The following is a 22,913-nucleotide window of genomic DNA, read 5'->3' on the forward strand; positions in this document are numbered from 1 at the left end:
GCCTTGTTGCTGGGAGATGCATGACAAAAGAAAACGTGTGTTCTAAAATCGGCTGAAAATATCAAACTAAAGCTAAAAAATCGGACTCTGTGACCATCATACACTACGCGATTTTCTGTGGAATCTGTCAGCTGTAATCTGCAGACTGGCTCTGACTTTCCTCAACTAGTGTCAACTTGTTCAGACTGTAAAATCGGGGCAAAAATCACGTAGTTTATTCCAGGCTTTAGCATAGCCTACAATTATAATTTTATATTTGTTTTGTATAGCCTTCAATTTGCACATTATTTTGGAGGAGAATATTGAGCAGGGGATGGAACACTGTAACATTTTTCCAGTATATACAAAAATTACATTTGGCCTTTTTATATGTACATTGTGGGGATTGTCCATAAAAACTGTAGTTTGGCACTTCACTTCATAGAGTTCAATGCCTTGGGGGAACACTTGCACTTTGTGCACCTGGCATAATGCTAGTTCACTTGCGTAATGTCAGTTCAGTTGAATCATTGGTTACGGACTAGTGCAATTGCATATGATTCTGATATATCCGTTTCAGGTCTGACACTAAAAGGATTTACTGTGAGTCTGATTGCTTTGCAGCAGAAGTATGTAACTCAGAAAAGAACGTGAGCGTTGTGTGCTATGAGCGATAGACTTTAAATAATGGTTTCACCGATTAATCATGTCTAACAGACCTGTCATCACCCCAGCTGTAGTACAGCAGTTCCTCAAATTATTTTCCATTTTTGCTTCTGTTGCTGCAAGATATACCCCTGCTTCTATTGTGTAGAAAGACCGTTTATTGTGAATGATGAGGGAACAGGAAGTTCCCATTGCATTTAAAATCCTTCATCCTCTACAGGCCAGTAGCTGAGAGTCAAAACAGCTGCCCCAACATCACATTGAGCACCAGCCCAAATCTTCCCGCTCCCATTGTGGTATCTCTGCCCAGTGCGGCTCCTTCACGTCCCAACAACACTGTGACCGGTCGTAAAACTGGGTCTCTGCCTACCAACCTAGATGAGATGAAGGTGGGTAACATGCTGATTTATTTCCTGCTCCCACAATCAATAAGTATGCAGAAGTACAGCTGTTCTTTGAACCTGTAGGTGGCTGAGCTTAAGATGGAGTTGAAATTGCGAGGACTTCCTGTATCTGGCACCAAAACAGATCTCATAGAAAGGCTTAAGGGCCACAAAGAGAGCTCTCAATCTGCTACAGCCATAGATACAAACATCTCCAAAGCTTCTCTGCAGCCTGACAGCATGAGCACAACTCCACCCGTTTCTCCTGAGGCCTCCAACATCAGTATGGAGGACAGCAGAGACAGTCCCACCAAAGCTCTATTTACGTTGTCTCCAGCCCGTCCACCAAAAGGCACCTCACCACTCAAATCCGCATCTGAAGACATGACCATGGACATCAAGGTGTCCGAAAAAGACCAGCGCCTTCACGAGAAGGAGCGTCAGATTGAGGAACTCATGCGTAAGCTGGAGCAGGAGCAGCGGCTGGTGGAGGAGCTGAAGATGCAGCTGGAGGTGGAGAAGAGGAGTCAGCAGGGAGGAGGGCAGCAGCCTGAACCCAATCCATCAGTTCAGGTCAAAGAGGAGAACGGAGCCTCCCTGAGCTGCAACTCCAAGCAGAGTCCCCTGCGGCAAACTACAGGTGTGAAACAGGAAGAGCCACATGCCCGGCGGCACCACACCCCAGTCCAGCAGTTCTATATCAACACCCAGCAAGTCCCTCAAGTGCTGCATCAGCAGACACTGATCAACACTCACCCTGCCGCACAAATCCTGCTGCCCATCAGCCTGCCCAACAATCCCATCAGCACACAGGTCTCTTAACATTCATGAAATGTCAGTTCTATTTACAGTGAGGAAAATGTATAAAATAATATCTTATTTGGAGTTTTTCTCTATACCTTTTGCAGGCACAGACCGTTCTCCAACCAACATTGCCCAGTTTGGCACAAAGCATCATACAAACACCACTTCTGAAAACACAGACGTCTAACAACACAATGTTACAACAGCATTCAAATCAGACACCATCTCCACCTCAAGTAAGCAAACCGCTTCTGTGCGATTTACATGAAGCAAATGGGTGAAAAACAGACCTTGTAGACACTGAAGAGGGGTCCTGATCCATGTCTTAGAGACACAGTTATTATAAGCTGCTTTTCCACTGTTGGATTGAACCGTTCTCAAACCTTAACTGTTCCATTCATAACACAAATGCAGAACACCCTACCAGCTGCATGGCAGCGCACTCAAAACACCTTAGTAGTCCTATAGAAAAGTCTTTGCAACCACCCTGAACACTAGGGCTGCCCTCGACTAAAGATTTTTCTGGTCGACTAGTAGTCATTTGAACTAGTGTTCATTTGAAGCATTAGTCGACTGATTGCACGTTTGTTAATAAACCTTTTAAATAATAATAATGAGACTTTTAATTGCCTACATAGCCTAATAAGTGCTCAAGCGCATGCATAAAGCTTGTCACGGCACACCGGCAGAAGTAATGATTATGAATGTGTCAAGGAAAAACAGGAAGGAGGCTGCATTAACATTTTAATAATTCATTGATAAACTAGTCTAGTGCTTTCTTTGTTCTCGGTTTAAGAGATGAAATTCGGCGACTCGTCATCTCCGCAGTAGTGATGCACCTGTATGCAGGTTTCATAGAGATGACATATTCTGAGAATATTTTTCATCCATTTGAATTAGTTTATTTGAAAGTAGACATTTCACTTGCTATAGATATTTTTTTTATGTCTGCAAGGCAAGTGTACACAGAGTTTCTGAGTTTCGCGCTCAAGTTCACAGACCTAGACGGCAGAAAAAGCATCCTTGTTGCTTTCATTATTTTATGAAAAGCACACAATGGGCCTCATTCATGAAACACGAGCAGAACGAATTTGTATAAATCGTTTGTAAAGCTGTTTTGACGTAAATTTTCGGATTCATGAATGTTCGTATTTTCAAGATGGTAGTTTGTACGAAAGAAATGTACACCTACCACGTGTAAATGGTGCATAAAACATTCTGTGTTCTTTTTGGCAAACTGATGACACTGAATTTTGATGCACTGCCATCGTAATATTTTCCAAGTTCGTTTGCTCCGTTTTTTGGGGGGGTTTGTAGCTGAGAGTTGATAAATTGTTTAGCTTTGGCCTTTGGGTAAACGCAGCACTTGTCAATGTCACTTTTTACCCAGCTGTCCAATCAATGGAGGAGGGGCGGGGAAAAAATACTACACCGACCAATCATCCTACTTGTACAACAGCTGAACAACAATAGAGAAGTTAATATTGCTGGTTACTGCATTTTTATATTCAGTAATATTCTTAAAAATTAGATCCTAGTAATACGTTACTGCCGTGGATATTCCAAATCACAGCAACCAAAACGTTGTGCCACCAAAGCATTCTTAAGTGCCACCAGCTGGTCGTTTTAAGAAGAGTGCCTGACATTTTTCAGCTGGCTAAAAACGCTTGGTAACACTTTATTTCGATAGTCCACTTTAGACATTCTACTAACAGTAAGTAACTTTGTAACTACATGTCAACTTATTCTACTAACCCTAAACCTAACCAAAGTCTACTCAAGAGTTAGTAGACATGTAGTTGCAAATGAATGAGAATTAGTTGACATGTAGTTATAAAGTTACTTATAGATAGTATAATGTCTAAAGTGGACTATCAAAATAAAGTGTAACCAAACGCTTTGGTGGACACACGTTATTGAATATTTATTGTTATGCATATGGCCTATTAGTCTTTTTTTGCATTTATGCAATATACTGGAGCCAAACCTGAGAATAGTAGACCAGAATATTCCACTGCTTTCCTGGAACCGCAATTTGCGTATCTGTAATCATAGGCAGGGATTACGCTAATTGTGAATGAACGTGCACAAGCGCCCCATTTATGAATGATTGGAATTCATTAACATACGCATGTTTAACTATCAAACTGGAAGTTTACGAAGCGACTGGAGGAGAGTTTTCGGGAAGGTCCATTTTATGCAGAAATTACCCCAAATTTACTCCTATATTTACAAATGTTTCATGAATGAGGCCCAATGAGTGCACACAAATAAATGTAGCATCTTTACAGATTCATAAGCTGTATTACTCTTATCTGTATGAGCAAAAATGATGGAAAAATTTTAAGAGCAAGTGAACGCACCGGCACCTCCATCTGTCCTGCAGTGAGCGCGCTACTGTTCAGCTTCCGCACTCCACACAGACACTTAAACAGCACACATTTCTCTAGGTTAACATTAGATTGAGCGGCCATGTAAAGTTGCTGCTACTTAACATATTTCAGATGATAAGCCATATTTGAGGTCGATGATAGGCGAGTGTTTGAATGTCCTGCCCGATGTACTATATTATCATAGACGAGCCGTTAATTATCTGTGTGACTTTCAGGATTTTTTTTTTTCTTTTCTGCGACTAATAAAATTGTCAGGACCACTATTGTCAAAATGATAGATACTTAGCATAAAGTTTTGGTTTGGCGGTATGGTTCTGTTCTGGGCAAAAAACTCCCTGCCTATCCATGCAGCCTGTTATGAATGAGCAGGGTGCAGCAATAATAATAAACCCCCCAACACAAACGATAGGCCAGAACTGCCCAAACCACAACTGATGACATTCTGAAAGATGCATATCCTTCTGAAATAGCAGAGACTGGGGCAGCAGCCCCTTACAGGAGAAGGCAGCGAAGGGGTGCTCTTCTTTATAAGCAGCTGAGTAAGTTTAATGAAACAAAATTCCCAATACTAGATGAGCCTTAAGCAGCAAGCCCGTTTCATATCAAGACAGCCTTAAACAACAGATTAAAAATAAGCCTTGTGGTGGTAAGTTTAACTGGGTAATGTTACCAGCGTGTCAAAATACAACCAATGAGCCTAAAGCAACAGCATGCCTAGCAAACAAACATGTTACTGAACAACTGCCTTAAACTACGAGCAATATTTGATGGTAGCATAATTGCCAACATAGCATAAGGCAGTGAGAATGAAAAAAAGAACTTTGCTTGGCTTTGTGAAGACATTCAGAGATGAATAAAGGGTTAAATGTTCAGTTGTTACGTGGATGCTTTAGCCCTCCTTGATATGTTTGCTTCTTCCAGCGGGGAAAGCAGATCTCTTGTAAAAGTGTTGTTGATGCAGTCACATTAGCACAATTTCAGCAAATTGCGGGCATTGCAGGCAAAGAGTCTGTGTCAATGATATATCGTTGTGAGAATCAGTGCTTGCGAGTGCAGTCACTTCCGAGTCTATCAGCATATATCAATCGCGGTGAATTTGCATTCAAGTTCGCGAACTTGAATCTGGTGAGAACTCTGTGAGAAACGAACCCATGAAAATTCCTGATTGAAAGCTTTCCCACAGAGATGGAATTCGCTGTCTAATTTGCTCCTGAGCAAGTGGGAAAAGCTGCTGATTAATACTGAATAGAGCTTATATAGGAATTCCGCAATAGGTGTCGTATTCCTATAGGTAGATGTGATCAGCTGAGAATCAGCTGACACAAGCTTGACGCTCGTGACCTGCCAGAACTAACGCTAACGCTCAATTTTTGGTTGACCAAACCCCTTCTGGTTGACTAACGGTTAGTCGACTATTAGGGGGCAGTCCTACTGAACATCCAAATAACTGACACCCTAACTAAGACTGTGCCATACCAAGCCAACAGACGGTCATCGGCCAATGTCCAGCTGTCATTGAGCAGCTTTTTTGTTGACTGAGTATATTGAATTTGCAGCATAGTCTATTAGTGAGAGACCATTTAGATTAGCTGTTCAGCTTAATGATGGGTTCATACTGCACGATTTTAGCCCCGATTTTCACTCATCGACAGTTTAATGCTAAATTGCCAACAAATGCCCGAAATCAGAGGCAGATCGGTGCTCGTTCATGAGAGCAACAATCACGTAGTGTGCGTGATCTGAGAGAAGCATTGATGCATCACTGATGCCCGTGAGATATTTGCCATGCCAAATATCTGGTCGGCGAAATGTGTTTTTTGAAAATGACATTGGCAGTGACATACAGCCAATGAGAGAGCAGAATACAGGGCAACGGAAAGGAAAGTTCAGGGGGAGGGGTCAGGAAGCAACCATTCTCTCGTTCATATACTTCTTTATTTTTTTATTTTTCACTGCATATCAGTGCACAGATGTCGTGGTTTTCAGGCTTTTTGCGGGCTACCATTTTTGACAGGAATAAATCCATGCTTGTGCGAGAACGCTTGTCTCTCACGTGAACGCGTTATTTCCTGTATCAATTCTCGCGTGTGTTTGCCTTGCTACAAACTACATTTCACAACCAGAGTTGTCAGTGACTCTTCCTATTGAAAATTAATGTTGCCTAATCCGTCATGTAGTATACACACAACAGCAACTAGATGCTTCCCCAGACAGTCGTGCAGTGTGAGAAGAACAGCGATCCGACAACTTTGAAAATCACGTATTCGCAAACAAGAAGAAAAACAGAAGGGATGAAAACAAGCAAATTGGAGGCTTTGTATGCAGTTCTTGCGGTTTCCCTTTTGGAATGGCTAATACAGAGTAATTTCCTCTCAAGCAGGCTCAGAACATATGTGCTGGTTAACCATTGGCTGTAGTCTTTGTGGCGTGTTAAAGCGCATCTTTTCATCCCAGACACAGGGCAATATATGAGCTAAATGAGCTACTTAAGTCATACAAGGTAATTACGATATCCATTATGCACAATTCTAATTGAAAAGACAGCACAAATCACAAATAATGATATTTTACTTTGCAGTCAAATAGAAACATTAATACAACAGTTAGAAAGGAATACACCATATGATCTGTTTGTTATGCATGTATACTCTAGGGTGCTTGTAGATCTTAACCTTTCCTTTTGCTTTTAATGTTCCCGCACTTCATAAATCCAGTTCAGCTCACTATTGTGATGACAAGGCCCAGACACATTTCTCTCTGATTTGGCACGTAGGTTGAAATGGAAAGCCTTTCTGAGGCCTGCAACATGTTCTTTGCTTATCTCTGATGTTGCCCTGGCAATAGCAGTTGAGTTCAGGTGATACATTACGCTCTCAACTACATCAAACGCAGGATAGGTGACAGAAGTAGAGAGTACAGAGAAAATCAGAAAGAGCACTTATCACTAAGACAGAGAGTTGGTTCGAGGACAAGAGGCCTCTGTTTACAGAGTGATATACACAGATTTTCTTACAAAGTGCACTGGGCATAAAACTGCCTCCTGCTGCATGTGTTTACAGGCTTTACCCCTGTGTGGAAGCTCGTCTTCTGGGTTTGAGTACAGACAGAACCAGAGCCAGCCCATGGCAGACATGCCCCAGTTCTTCCTCAACAACTCGCCCAGACACACAAATGGACCTACTAACAAAGTAAGACAAACTGTTGAACTCTGTTACATCCTGAAACATACTCGGCATACACAAGTACATGAACACAAATTCTCCTATCAAGCACAAGCTACTTTTCAAGCGCTGATGCACTTAAAAATGGTTTAAAACTCATAATGTAAAACAAGCACACAATGCTTTCTCAGTTTTGCCACAAGGGGCACTATATTGGGTATTAAACTATCTACACAGTGGGAGAGTAAATAGTCTTCTTCATCTTCTTCAACACAACTTGCTAGCTAACTGTCATAAAATCAGAACAGAACACCTTTATCGTTGTGGCAAGTTTGCAAAGGCATTCATATCTGTGTAATGCATGTATATATGTTTTAGGCTAAGATCCTCTTGTATACTTTTAAAAATAAAATTTGGCCTAGTACTCTAGAACTTTGCCTAGTAACCCCTATTACACAGTTTGAAAGTTATATGTTTTGTTCAGCCTCCCTCACCCTGTCAGCTCAACTATATCCTTCAGCCATCAACGTTCCCCAATCACCACAGCCCAAAGAGCAAAGACCCACCCCGTTATGAGGAGGCCGTCAAACAGACCAGAGGTCTACAAGCCACAATGCAGGTAATTTTAAAGTTAAGCCCAAAGTATACTTTAGTTTTGACAGCCAAACACATAGCCTTTCAAAGTATGCACCACTTGATAGTGTGCGGCAAAACAAAAATAGGTAAAGTTTCATCTTTGATCAATGTCTGTGACATTTCTGTCCAGAAGTTATATCTGATAAAAATGTCTTCAAACTCGTATAACCTAGAGTTACGGGTATTTCTTAACCCACTCATCAATGCTGGTGTGTTTTGTTGTTACCGTCTCTAGTAGTTTGTTGTTATGGTTCTATTTCTTCCGTTTCTTTTTCAAATATGAAACAATAGTGGTGCTACCTTGTGGACAGATGAATTAGTGCAAGAATACGTCATTAGAAAATATGCTGATAATGAAAATTGTCATGTATACTGTACGCATGCCCTGTCCCTGGCATATGCATAAAAACTGAAGAATGCCCTGGGGTTTTAGGTTAACAGACTTTCCCACTCGAAAATATGACTTCCCTCTGTCATTCATGTGCTCAGAATTTGAATATTTCCAACTCCATTTGAAGGGCACAGTACTAATATTGCACACTTGGTAATCTATTTTGAACACTTTCTGTTGTCTTGATACTTTGTATTCTTCCATAAAGGTTCCTACTACCAGTCAGCACATGGACGATTTGTTTGACGTTTTGATCGAGAGTGGAGGTGAGAAAAGAAAAAACAGCTCTTTGATTTCAGCCACAATAGGTTTCCATAACTAAACCATTGTCTGTGCTTTCCCAGAAATATCCCCTTTATCCAGGCAGGATCCTTCTCTGGACAAACTTCTTCCTGTGACAGCAAGCATCACCACCCTGCCCATCAACACAGTGCTGTCTCGTCCTCCCCCGCAGATACACGTTGCCCGCACGCCCAACCAAACCCAAGCGCCTCCACCCAAAATGGTAGCCCTGGCCTCTGATAACCAGTTGGAGGCCCTGCTGGTGGACGCTGAGCCACGGACCCTGAGACTGATGGAGGAGCTTAAAAACCAGCTGCTGGAGCGGCCCCACTCCCCAATGGACACTTCAGATCTGACCTTCACTGACACGCCGCCTTCTGCCCTTCCTCTGCAAGACGCAGGCCTCGACAACATGGAGTGGTTGGACCTTACGATTCCAGGTCCTGCTGGTATCTCCTCCCCGGCTGCAGTCTTTTCATCTGATTTCTTGGACTCCACTGATTTACAGTTACACTGGGACTGAGCTCACAAAGGGTTGGAGACTGGAGACTTTCTGAAAAGATCTGTGTTCAAACCACTGATAGGGTAGCATCAGTGTAGCAGGTTTGTGTGCTGTTATTGTCACCAACACCTCTTTCAAAGCAGAAGAAGAATGTGGAGAGACTTTTTTTTCACCTGTATATTTAGACAGTGAGCTTCTGCTTTTCATATTTTGAAGCAGCCTTTGAAACTGCTGGCCTATATTATATATAATGTTGTTGTTTGTTTTATTCTGATAAGTATAATTTCTTACCTAAGACAGAACATATTTTAAATGTATCATATTTTGGGGAAAGTAAGGATTACAAGTAGAATCATAGTGCTTTTGCTATTTGCGTTGTCCAGAAACTCTGTAGTTTTAGAGTTAAAGGGATAGTAAGTTCAAATGCCAAAGTATTGTTCTCATTCCAAACTTGTATCTCTCTTTCTTTAAAGTTAAAGTTAAATAAATAAAGTTAAATTTGGTTTCAAGAACTTTTACATTTTTACAAGACTTTCATTTAATCACAACTTTAAATGTCAAACCTCACTGAAAGTTGCATGTCATGTGCCCAATCAACCTAAAGGCTTAAAACTGAATATCATACAAAATATTTCATATGGATTAATTTCATTCAACCTTTGTGTCCGTTTTGGGGCTTGAAAGTTTTGGACCCCATTACCTTGATGCAATTAACAAAAACCAGCTGAAACTTTCAATAAAATAGCTTCTTTTGTGTTCTGTTGAAGAAAGAAGCCATACGAGTTTGGAACAACATGACAGACTTAAAATTTTGGGGTGAACTATCCTTTTAACATACAGAGTTTGCAAATGTGACTATTGTGATGGAGACATTGTGCCATGGAAATTGTTACAAATGTGATGTCACCTTCATTGAAGGAACCTGTTTAGTGGCTCATTTACATTCAACTGCCATGGTCAATGAGCTGTTAACTGTTGCATTAGGGTACTCGAAATTGTGGCAGCTAAATAATAACATTCAATTTCTAAACATTCGAAATCATCCAGTGTATAGACTGGGAGAGGTCAGAGCGAGGTTGTTTACCAAACCCAGCATGGGGCCAAAGAGAGGGAGGGAGAGAGGCGCACAAACACCTGACTAGGGGCCATTATTATCCCTATCAAAAGAGTAGAGACAGAGTGGACAGGGTTCAGCTCTTACAGTCTGAACTGACACTGTTGTGTGTCTTGACCAGGGAAACAACGCTAAACAGGACCAGTAAAATTTTCATATTCAGATCAGAATGACATCAGAGAGCAGCTGCATTTTGATTGGTCGGGCTCAATCAAATTTGATTTTGATGTGTTTTTTGGACGTAGATGAACTGAAATTCACCGTATTTCACAGAATTTGAGCTTCTTCCTACATAACCACTGAAATACAGGTAGCTGGCAGATAAATTGCCTAAACCTGTTAATATACGTAAACCTCATCTTCCCTGTTATTTGTAAGAATATTTTTTTTTATATATATATAAAATGTGACCATGTAGCATCATCTGCTGGAACAGTTTGAAACGGACGGCTGAATGATTTTCTTATCACCACTCCCTTCAGATGGATCACTATGAAATGTTTTTCTTCAGTGTTTGGCAGATTTCTGTTTAGACACTCTGTGAAAATATGCCAAATAGTGCACTTACTTGACCTTGGACTGAACTCATTGACGATCAGTTCCTTATCCAAACATGTTGTCAAAATGAAAGAATGTGTTTCTATATTTAGAAATGTAATTTCTAATGAGATACCAAAGTTCTGTCTCTATCAGAGGCCCAAAGCTTTACATTTTTTTAACATACCATTTTACTGCATATATGCAGTTCTCACATATATTTTTTTATCACACATTTTATGGCTCTACATGTATTTTTTTTAGAGTGAAAAAAGACCCGCGGTGTAGTAAAATCTTATAAGACCTTAAATGAACCTGTAAAGACTATTAGGGTTTGTGTACATTTTTTCAATATGTCCAACAGAGTAATTGCTCTGTTATGAAGAGGAAAAGAAGACACATATATGTAAACATACTGACTTTTTGAAGTGCGATGTAGGTTGTATGCCTCAGATTTTGCACAGTGTATATATTTTACAATATACATTTCATACAAATGTATTTGTGCAACTGTAAATAATGTTTTGAGGTTATCTTTGTACATATCTTTATTGTATATACAGCCTTTTATCATTAAAATGTTTCTGTAATTGAAACCATTGAAATTACTTAGTTCTATCCTTTGGAAAGCCAAACATGTTCTGGCCCCACATTACCTTATTTAGCAAAGCTAACAACACAATAAATAGACTTAACATTTGACAATTTACCAAAGATAAAAACAGAACCTACAAAACAAGCTAAAATAATTTAGAATTGTTTTTAACCAGCTTAAGAACTCGTACTCTGCTACATGCAAACAGAATCAGGCATTTGTTAAAGTTCTGACTGGGTTTCTGTGGATTTTATAAAGGTAAATTTTACACTTTTTAAGACCAAGTCAATGAACTTTTAAGGAATAAACTGAAGAGAACACTGTCTTCAAAATGTGAATGTCTATGTAGCACAGAATGGCTTGTATTAGTAGTACTTAAATTCAAAAGTACAGCTTTCAACTAGCCTGCATTACTTTTTAATTTATTTTACAAAATAAATAAATACAACTTAAGGTTTGAATAGCTCTGCTCCCAAACACTAGAATGTGGAAATTACTTTACTGTACATTTTGATCACACCACAAAAAGTGATGTTCTTTGGAAATGTCTAAACATCCTTAAATCAAGATGCATTTACTTGACAAGCAAGTCCGAAGATGATTACAAGTCAAATTTGGTGAAAATCAGGCCAGTGGTTTAGGAGGAGAAGCAGGTTTTCAAAGAAAATCAAAATGGCAGACAGGACATTTGTGGTGTAATTTTGACAGACAGGACATTTGTGTAATCAAAAGCTAGTATTTCTATTAATATAGTGTTGCCCTGAAACTTTTGAGTACCATCAGGGCATGGTACCAAAGACAAATACAGAGTTTCGTAACAGTACTCTAATGCTTTCGTAAAATATAGCAAACAATATGGTAAAAAGCAGGAATATGATAATCAGATGGTGCGATTGCACGAGCTTGAATTACAGATTGATCGTGAACGAGGGTGTAGGTCGGCTGCTCCACAGTTCTTGTCTGATAATGCTCCGGTGACCCCTTCTCTTTTGCCTGGGAGGTCTCCGGCAACATCCCTATCTGCTCCAGCTGCTTTAACTCCTGGTGATGGAGCAAGGGAAGCTGTTTTTGATGTTAGTAGGTATATCAAATTGGTTCCAAAATTTTGTGAAGCGGAAGTAGATTCCTATTTCACTACGTTTGAACGGGTAGCTGTAAAACTTCGGTGGCCAAAAGATATGTGGGCTTTACTCCTACAATGTAATTTGGAGGGTAAAGCCCAAGATGTTTGCTCCTCTTTGCCTATTGAACAGTCATTAGATTATGACACTGTTAAAACTGCTGTGCTTAGAGCTTATGAATTGGTGCCTGAGGCGTACCGGCAGAGGTTTCGGGACTATGTGAAAGTAGCCAAACAAACATTTGTAGAATTTGCCAGAGAGAATGGTCATCTCTTTGACAAATGGTGTTGTTCTAGTAAGGTGTCCACATTTGAGCAACTTCGAGAGTTAGTTTTGGTAGAGGATTTTAAAAGTTGTTTGCCAGAGAATGTTGTTGTGCACTTAAATGAGAAAAAGGCGGCTAAGCTGTCTGATGCTGCTGTTATCACCGATGAATTTGTGCTGATGCACCGAAGTGTTTTTCCTTCTGTTCGCCAGGGTAGAAATCGTTCTCACGTTGATGATACCGTTAAAGGATTTGGTGCGGGTAGGTTAGTTAAAATCACGGAGTCTGCTCAAGCCTGATTTAAAATGTATGGGAGACAGGCGTGTATGTTTTTACTGCCTTGACCCGGGCCATTTAATTTCGGAGTGCAGATCTTGGGAGCAGAAAAATTAATCCACGAAAGCTAAAAGTGTTGCTTTTGTCAAGACGTCTGAGGATAATGACAGGTTGAACTCCATTTCTGTGTACCAGCCTTTTCTCATGTCTGGCTTTGTGTCTGCTGACTCTGAGTTAAGACCAGTTACAATTCTCAGGGACACAGGTGCTGCTCAGTCCATTATTTTGGACAGTGTGCTGCCATTTTCTGCTGTAACGTATACTGGTTCCGATGTTTTAGTACATGGCATTGAACTTGGTTAAGTTACCACTACACACCGTTTGTCTAACCTCTGATCTTGTTTCAGAAGTTGAGTTGGGAGTGCGTTCAGAACTGCCTGTGGAGGGAGTTGGTCTTGTGCTGCGCAATGATTTGGCTGGTGGTAAGGTTTTTTCTAGCCCAGTTGTCGTCGAGACACCTGAACCTCCAAGAAAGTTTGATGTTGCAAATTTGTTTCCCTCGGTTTTTCTTCCTTGTGCAGTGATTCGTGCACAGAGTCGGAAATTTGAAGATGTTGTTAACCTGTCTGAATGATTTATGAATTCCTCTCCAGAATTGGTGGAATTTGTTACTCCGAGTTATTTGTTACTCCGAGTATGTCAGAGTCTGATGAACTGAATCGAACCAGTGAACTGTGTCCTCTAAAAGTTGGTAGAGAACAGTTAGCAGCTGCCCAAAAATTACAGAGACAGTTGTGGTCTTGATTTTTGACTGAACTGTTCAGAAGTTATAAGCAAATATGTAAAAAAAAAAATCTCATCACCTGACAACTAGGTGGCGCTGTGCCAAAACTGTGCAGGTACCCTCAGGTCATGGTTGTCATAACCATTAACACAGTTTGGTCTGAATATACAAGCGTTGCATAGATATAGCCTCTCGTCCATTTTTATGTGCTTTTTGTTGAATTCATTTGCTTGTTATTCAAGGCTAATCAACTTGAATTCCATGTTGTTGTTGTTGTTGTTGTTTTGTCAGCATTGTATGAACATGATCTCTTTTTATGTTTATGTTTAAAAAAGTAGGTTTTACAGAAAACTCAAAATGTCTGGAAAATTTTCATTATGGAAAATGAAATTATACGGTGCAATCGGATCATCTTCAGCCAAGGAATCTGAGGGGAAAAAAGAACCGTTGGTGGGTTTTTATTTTCCTTTAACGGAAAAAAAAATGTATTCCCTCAATTTAAAATGAACATGAGTGCAAATTTGGACAGTTGGTGGCGCTAGAGAGATTGTGTTAAAGACAAAGACTTTAGACTAAGGCAGGATTAGGCCATAATTCAATTAGGACATTTAAGTAATTTTTATAAACTTTCTTCGAAAAAACAAACATTACTGTTGTGCATCTTGAGACAAAACAAAAGCACTGAAATATTGTAAGATCAGTCAATGCAAGTTTCTTTCGGTTTAAACAGCTCAGACCTACTTTTTCGTCTAGGATTAGGCTTAAGCCTTGTCTGTGAAATATGTGTGCCAAAATTCACAACTTTTTACCACGGTTATATGTGCTGCCATAGACTAAAGCATACAATCAGTATCTACAGACATTATCTATATTTGGCCCCTAAATATCTGCCAATAGGCTCAGAAAAATCATCTTAATTACACCACATTGTTGCAGATATTTATTATTGTGGTAAGCATAAACTCACTTGTTTTCGGTTTTTCCAAGGCTTAATTTTACATATGCATTTCAAGTAAATGTATCTTGACTTTCTACTCTGATTTAAGATCTTTTTAAGGCCTTAAATTGTAAAAGGACGATTTAAAACTTTTAAAACCTCTTGAAACCCTAAATGCATCTTGGTTCCATTTTTTTATAATCCTGTACAACCTTAAAGTGTTCAGTGCTTTAGCAAATATTCAACCCAAAATTCAAATTTGGCATTTAATATTCTTTAAGTTCAAACCAGAAGACTGAAAACTCACAGAAGATTCAGACGTCTTACGTTTTCCTTTCGATATGGATAGTTCTGGAGGTAAGTTAAGGCAAACCGAAAAGTTGGCTTAGTTCCCCACAAAGAGCGAACCGTCAGATATATTGTATCTTTTAAGAAAGGGTAATTCCATAGGGAATGCCCCTGTAAAACATTCAGGATGACACCAGCTGAAACAATTCCAACAACCTTTTCAGTTTAGTTGACATTACGGGATTCAAAAATTCCACTCCTCAGAGCTTTTTGCATGTTTTTATGTGACTCCGACATTTTGGACACTTGTGAACGATGTCTTTGCATCTGTCCATGCAGAACGGGATGACACAGCAGCCAGCTATACAACTACAAAAAACAGTCAAGAACACAAATATGTCATGTTTAACCCTTAATAGTAATCACACAGTGACATAGTGGACATAAACAGAGGTGGGTAGTAACCAAGCGGCAACCTCCCGCTCCCTCTAGTGAAACCAACACGGAAGTGATTAAAACTGCAATTCATCGACTAGCCGCTGGAGGCTGGCTCCAAAAGGGAGTCAATCACATTGACTCTCCATGTTAAAATCCCCAACTTTACAGTAGAAAAAAACATGTTTACAGCCTGGTACAAAAATTTATTTTGGTCTATATAGCTAATTTTGCCCTTCGTGACAACTGTGAGGGGGGTGAATTTTTTTATAACTCATCCATTTAAATTATATTAAGCCTTAAACTTCTGCATAATTAAGGGCGTGGCCACTTGAGTGACAGGTTGATTGACGTTGCTGTCTCTATCTGCTGTCTGTTAGCCGTCACGTTACCTCAGTTATTTGAAGTTTTGTTGTGTAGTTTCAGGTTAATTTACCTTGAGTAAGTTGGAAAGCTCTGGAAAAGTTCAACCGCCAATACGTCGACGAGGTAGGCGGGCGTGGTTTCAGCAACCAGGCACCTCAGTTCCGCCCACGTCCCGCCTCATTGCCCATTTTGGATCATCCGGGAGTGACGCGCGGTGACGCGTTGCCAAGATGGCGGCGGACGGCTCCGCCCACTTTAGGCTTCAAAAACGCTCTTCAGAAACCTACGAGTGACGTCACGGACACTACGTCCATTTTTTTTACAGTCTATGGTAGTAACGAGTTACATTTACTTCATTACACTTGAGTAAATTTTTTGAGTAACTAATACTTTTAGAGTATATTTAAAATTGGGTACTTTCACTCTTACTCAAGTACATTTTTAGTGAAAAAACGGTACTTTTACTTAGTTACTGTGGGCGACGCTCCTCTCGTTACTTTATCTTAATGCAATACGTAATAATAAAGACAAAAATGCTTCAATTTATTTCAAACGCGCCGTCTACCTTTCTCTGGGCAACGAGCGATGTCCGTTCGCGAATGATTAATTCTTTTGAGTCAATTCTGTTCGAAGGCTCGATCAAACCAGTTGGCAAACCAGTGAATCGGTTCACGAATCAATTTGAATGATTCGTTCAGTTCCCTGCCGCACGCTGAAGCGGTTCTCACTCAGATAACAGAAAGTTTATGAACATTAAGAGCGTTGAAGACATGGCTTTGGATCTACAGTCAATTGAAAGCAAATCTGCAAAGGCTATGGTTTGCTAGCTATGAAGATCTTCATTAGATGAGCACCGCGTGTGCTGTCGGTTCCACAGGTAACGTTATAGATTCGTTTACAGTACACGAACCACTATGACATTACCATTTTTTTGTAAATGTACCTTATACATTAAATACAATCTAGAAGTAATTCATTAAATAAGCTGTCACAGAGTATGAAATGAACACCCGCCAAACCCGCGTTAGTTCCAGGAGGAATGCCTTTGCTTAGACACAATTAATGTTGATATTTTCACAATATTTACGCTTGCAGAAATAAAAGCTACATTTGTTTACATTTTGCGGAACAGACGGAAGAAGATCCGTCATATGCATTTATTTCGTTATGTTCAGATGTTCTGTAGCGGTCATGACTCATGTGAGGAGATTTCTCTCTTCTCCGTGTCAGAGGTTATATACATATATAAATAATATATAATTAATCATTAATTAATATACTTTAAAATATAATTTAATTCAGTGATGCAAATCTGAATCTTTATCAGCTGTTACTCCAGTTTTCAGTGTCATATGATCCTTCAGCAATCATTCTATTGATTTATTATCAGTGTTGTTGAAAAAACACCATATGCTAGTTTGGTATGTTTTGAAGCTGTGATGCTGGTTTATGCTGGTCTTTTGCTGGTTTATGCTGGTCATGTGCTGGTCATGTGCTGGTCATGTGCTGGTCTTAAGCTGGTCAGACCATTTTAGGACCAGCTTAAACCAGCCCAAACCAGCATCCCATGCTTCAAAACATACCTATACCAGCATATGCTGGTTTTTCAACAGGGTTTTGCTGCTTTTCTTGGAACCTGTGACATTTTGTTCACAATTCTTTTATGAATAGAAAGCTGAAAAAAACAGCATTGATAATAAATCAAGATATTGGAATGATTTCTGAAGGATTATGTCACACTGAAGACTGGCTTAAAGGCTGATAAAAATTCATTTGCATCACTGAAATAAATTACATTAAAAAAAACATCTTTTGAATGGCAGTTGTGTCTGTGTGTGTGTGTGTATATATATATATATATATATATATAAATAAATGTTATCTAAATATCTATACATATAAATAAAAATAGACTATATTCAGTATATGATCCAAAGTAGCGAGTAACTAACTACTTGAGTAGTTTTTTTTATCCGATACTTTTTTACTCTTACTCAAGTAACTACTCAGACTATTACTTTTACTTGAGTAAATATTTCTACAAGTACTTTTACTTGAGTACAGTTTTTGGGTACTCTACCCACCTCTGGACATAAATGAGAATAAATAAAGCAAAATATCAGAGGACGGTTCAACTCACCAAAAAAGACTGGAAATAAGACATGCAATATAAGTCGCACTGCCAGCTTTGGTTGTGACGTCTGTGGTTATATACTGGCGACAAAACGGACACTGTGTCTGTGCTGAGTGTCGAGGAAGTTGCTCAACATCCATAATCACCTGCGGAGCTGAGAAAAACAAACATGAGCTGCTTTCAGGAAGTTGGATTTTGTATTTGCGTAGTTGTCTCAAAAAAACATCACATCTTACCTTCACTGAAACTAGTGTCAAAACCTACTAACCTGGAAAAGGTGGCAGACTCTCTAAAGATGAAACAGTTGTGTCTGAAATGATACAAACACAAGGACATGAAAAAAGAACTGCACCTTCAAATACAAATACAGAGGTCAGATTCCAAATGTTTAAGTATATTTCCTAAAAATTGTTCAAGACATCAAAGTGCCATACCTATTAAATTATTGCCTCCCAAACTTTCTTGCAAATTCTCCAGTTCAAGCTTTTTTTCAGTGAGAACTTTAAGCTGTTCATCAATCTCTTTAAGTTCTTCAGTATCTCTGGAATACTCTGTCGGTTACAAGACCTCGTGTAAGCAACATTAGTTTTTTCCTTGCATATTGTAACACTATACAATGAGAAATCGCTATATACAGTCAGGTCCATAAATATTGGGACATCGACACAATTCTAACATTTTTGGCTCTATACACCACCACAATGGATTTAAAACGAAATGAACAAGATTTAACTGCAGACTGTCAGCTTTAATTTGAGGGTATTTACATCCAAATCAGGTGAATGGTGTAGGAATTACAACAGTTTGCATATGTGCCTCCCACTTGTTAAGGGACCAAAAGTAATGGGACAATTGGCTTCTCAGCTGTTCCATGGCCAGGTGTGTGTTATTCCCTCATTATCCCAATTACAATGAGCAGATAAAAGGTCCAGAGTTCATTTCAAGTGTGCTATTTGCATTTGGAATCTGTTGCTGTCAACGGTCAAGATGAGATCCAAAGAGCTGTCACTATCAGTGAAGCAAGCCATCATTAGGCTGAAAAAACAAAACAAACCCATCAGAGAGATAGCAAAAACATTAGGCGTGGCCAAAACAACTGTTTGGAACATTCTTAAAAAGAAGGAACGCAACGGTGAGCTCAGCAACAGCAAAAGACCCGGAAGACCACGGAAAACAACTGTGGTGGATGACCGAAGAATTCTTTCCCTGGTGAAGAAAACACCCTTCACAACAGTTGGTCAGATCAAGAACACTCTCCAGGAGGTAGGTGTATGTGTGTCAAAGTCAACAATCAAGAGAAGACTTCACCAGAGTGAATACAGAGGGTTCACCACAAGATGTAAACCATTGGTGAGCCCCAAAAACAGGAAGGCCAGATTAGAGTTTGCCAAACGACATCTAAAAAAGCCTTCACAGTTCTGGAACAACATCCTATGGACAGATGAGACCAAGATCAACTTGTACCAGAGTGATGGGAAGAGAAGAGTATGGAGAAGGAAAGGAACTGCTCATGATCCTAAGCATACCACCTCATCAGTGAAGCATGGTGGTGGTAGTGTCATGGCGTGGACATGTATGGCTGCCAGTGGAACTGGTTCTCTTGTATTTATTGATGATGTGACTGCTGACAAAAGCAGCAGGATGAATTCTGAAGTGTTTCGGGCAATATTATCTGCTCCTATTCAGCCAAATGCTTCAGAACTCACTGGACGGCGCTTCACAGTGCAGATGGACAATGACCCAAAGCATACTGCAAAAGCAACCAAAGAGTTTTTGAAGTGGACTGTTATGCAATGGCCAAGTCAATCACCTGACCTGAATCCTATTGAGCATGCATTTCACTTGCCGAAGACACAACTGAAGGGAAAATGCCACAAGAACAAGCAGGAACTGAAGACGGTTGCAATAGAGGCCTGGCAGAGCATCACCAGGGATGAAACCCAGCGTCTGGTGATGTCTATGCGTTCCAGACTTCAGGCTGTAATTGACTGCAAAGGATTTGCAACCAAGTATTAAAAAGTGAAAGTTTGATTTATGATTATTATTCTGTCCCATTACTTTTGGTCCCTTAACAAGTGGGAGGCACATATGCAAACTGTTGTAATTCCTACACCGTTCACCTGATTTGAATGTAAATACCCTCAAATTAAAGCTGACAGTCTGCAGTTAAAGCACATCTTGTTTGTTTCATTTGAAATCCATTGTGGTGGTGTATAGAGCCAAAAATGTTAGAATTGTGTCGATGTCCCAATATTTATGGACCTGACTGTATTTCCGTATATAACCAAATTCTTTATGAATAATCTGTAAATGTCTTTCACTGTTTATTTTGCTTCTGTCATCAAGTAGTTCCAGCTAGTGGGACTCACGTTGCTCATTCTGGCCATTATTTTGCTTGAACTGGATGAGCATTGCCAGGATATTGCGTTTGTCAATCAGCTCCTGTCTGCGAAAGGACAGCCGGTTCAGCTCCTCAAAAATGTTCGTCAGCTGTTCATCAGGCATGTTGAGGGTTGAAATGACGGTTCACTTAAACCTCCAAAAGCCTCAAACCTTCATATAGCATCCACTCTGAAATAGAATCAAAAGTTTCAAAACAGAACTATAGCTGTATCGTTCAATCAAGAAGAACTGTTTAATAGAAGAGTTTATTCCTGATATGAAAAATACTGTTCAACCCTAGTGCAATTACCAAATAAAAAATATATATATTTTAATAATTACCCTTGTGTGCGGAGGAGTCTCTTCAGTCGCTGTTCACATTGCAGTAACAAGGAAATAAGAAGCTGGTCATAGTGTAGGAGAACAGTATGGGGAACATGTCCATAATATTTAAAGTGTGTGGTTTACCTGATTTTACTACTAACTCACATCATGAGAACAAATATCTACAGTTTTGCAGCAAATATGGTGAAAGTATAATATTAAGCATTTTAAAAAGCAACATTAATGGGAATTAAATTGCACTTTTGAAAACAACTCATTTTCACCATGTTCAGCTTTAATTATTTCAATCAATATATTTACTTGCAGTGAATCAGCTGTTTTGTGGATGGACCATGTATACATGTTAATAACTAGGCATCTTCGAAATAGAGGACTATCACACATTTGCATCTTTGCAAATATGAGTTTGAGTTTCTGTCTCACTAAAAGGAGTCTTTATAAAATGAATTCTAAGAATAGCTATTTAAGTTCCTTGTTAGAATAATTGCTTTAACTAGTGTCGTCTTGACAGGATGTTAGCCTTAAAAAATTAAGTTATCATTTAGTCATTCGCATGGGGGTGGGGGGGGTTAATTAATTAATAACTGTGAACAGTATTTGGTACAGAAGACCATGGGATGAGTTTTAAATTTTGGGGTGAACATTTCATTTAAATGTCTATTTATTATTTACAAATTTCACCCATTAAAGAGAACTTAATTTGTTTATTTCCTTCTCAGTTTCTTCAAAAACGTCACTTCATCTCTGTTCCTGATCCCGTAGCTGAGGACAGAGGAAACGCAATCAAAACATATCATAATTCAAAGCACAGCAATTACGGTGCATTTACATTTATGCATTTAGCAGACGCTTTTATCCAAAGCAACTTACATTGCATTCAAGTTTTTTTTTTTACATTTTATCAGCTCTTTCTGTGTGCACCAAATAAATACAAGTTAACACATTTCTACAAAAGCAACAGATTATTTGGACTCACTCCTTCAGCTTTCTTTTGTCATCTTCTAATTTTTCTCCATTGAAGACCAGATGAAATGTCCTCCACACATATTTCCTTAACAGGGAAAGTACATTAGGAAAAAATCATAGGCCTATACAACATCACATCCTATACTTTTTTCATGTCTCACCAGCTGATGTGCTTGACACCTCCCTCTCGCTGTTGTTTTAGCTCCATATATCTGCGAATGGATTTCTTGAGGTCCAGAACTGTAGCAGACTGCACAACCACAATAGCTGTGAAGAGATTTGCTCCAGTTGGAATAAACAAATGTATAGCAATTCCAACTGATTCCAAGAAAACTCACGCATGATTTCTCCATCAGCTTTACAAACACGAACAGTCATGGCCTGACCATATTCCAAAGCCACCTGAGAGTTCACCTCCTCCAACGTGACCTGCACATTTAAAAGATCAGAAAAGATTTGGAATTCTAGAACTTATGAATACATTCAAACATGTAGCTTGTTTCAGTATAATTCTATTAAAACGAACTCGTTGTTTGATGGTAGACCTGAATTGGCAGGTCGCACAGTAAAGGGTCCTGGACCATCAGAGCCAGTCCTTCCTCAAAGATGTCAAGAAATTCAGAGTGTGGCAATGCCTCCTCGTCTTCTTCTTCTTGCTCTTCTTTAATTTCATCTACAACAGTTTTCTCCTCAAACTCATCCTCGTCGACATTCTTTAGGTTTTCTTCCTTTAATTCCTATATTTTCAACTGATAACAAGCGGAAACTTCTTGATGCAATTTGTTACATCCAGAAATACGAGACATAAAAATGTCAGGTTCTTTCCATGTTTATTGAATCATTAACGAATTTAAATGGAATTATGGCATAGCTGGTAAGTTATTTCTGATAAATTTGATCTACAGTTCTGTTGCGTTCCAGCTTTAAATCCATTATTTTCAAACACGCTGTCGGAATATTTCTGTGATGCACCAAACTTTAGTTTCGCATACGTTTCTATGTTATATTTCCGATACTGACTATGCAATTTTTTAACATTTTAAATAATTTAATTTAACATATATATATATATATATATATATAGTTCATGACAATTCTAGGTATATATAACATTATTACATACTCTATAATTAGTGTTTATTCGCGTTTATATTTCGTTTCATGTCGAGCC

The 22,913-nt window shown here is 39.2% G+C and overlaps 2 protein-coding genes across 8 annotated transcripts in view; one reads left to right on the forward strand and one right to left on the reverse strand.

The window, feature by feature from the left end:
• LOC306855866 (myocardin-related transcription factor B-like) overlaps positions 1-11,440 on the forward strand; it is a 38,805-nt gene extending 27,365 nt beyond the window's left edge. For 3 of the 4 annotated variants that reach the window (XM_079394798.1, XM_079394800.1, XM_079394801.1), the window contains 7 exons: positions 866-1,034; positions 1,113-1,841; positions 1,937-2,068; positions 7,285-7,413; positions 7,871-8,005; positions 8,622-8,679; positions 8,758-11,440. In XM_079394798.1, the coding sequence (XP_079250924.1) occupies positions 866-1,034; positions 1,113-1,841; positions 1,937-2,068; positions 7,285-7,413; positions 7,871-8,005; positions 8,622-8,679; positions 8,758-9,218 (1,813 nt within the window). In that variant the 3' untranslated portion in view covers positions 9,219-11,440. The remainder of the gene's footprint in view (positions 1-865; positions 1,035-1,112; positions 1,842-1,936; positions 2,069-7,284; positions 7,414-7,870; positions 8,006-8,621; positions 8,680-8,757) is intronic. The other variant, XM_079394799.1, reaches the window with a different exon arrangement.
• LOC306855890 (U11/U12 small nuclear ribonucleoprotein 25 kDa protein-like) lies at positions 11,387-22,715 on the reverse strand. Of its 4 annotated transcripts, XM_079394833.1 has the most exons (12): positions 22,288-22,715; positions 22,081-22,171; positions 21,904-22,009; positions 21,753-21,827; positions 20,774-21,538; positions 20,419-20,620; positions 18,484-18,600; positions 18,318-18,359; positions 18,056-18,203; positions 15,134-15,483; positions 13,969-14,316; positions 11,387-13,846 (listed from the first exon to the last, which is right to left on the reverse strand). In XM_079394833.1, the coding sequence occupies exons 1-5, from the start codon at positions 22,324-22,326 to the stop codon at positions 21,481-21,483; spliced, it is 369 nt and encodes a 122-aa protein (XP_079250959.1). In that variant the 5' UTR covers positions 22,327-22,715; the 3' UTR covers positions 11,387-13,846; positions 13,969-14,316; positions 15,134-15,483; positions 18,056-18,203; positions 18,318-18,359; positions 18,484-18,600; positions 20,419-20,620; positions 20,774-21,480. The 4 variants fall into 4 exon arrangements, with proteins under 4 accessions (XP_079250959.1, XP_079250956.1, XP_079250958.1 ...); XM_079394832.1 differs by lacking the exons at positions 11,387-13,846; positions 13,969-14,316 and having other exon boundaries at positions 14,818-15,483; XM_079394830.1 differs by lacking the exons at positions 21,753-21,827; positions 21,904-22,009; positions 22,081-22,171; positions 22,288-22,715 and having other exon boundaries at positions 11,387-14,316; positions 20,774-21,087.
• Positions 22,716-22,913: the final 198 nt, after the last annotated feature.

The sequence above is a fragment of the Barbus barbus genome (assembly GCF_936440315.1).
Source record: "Barbus barbus genome assembly, chromosome: 3".
NCBI lineage: Eukaryota > Metazoa > Chordata > Actinopteri > Cypriniformes > Cyprinidae > Barbus > Barbus barbus.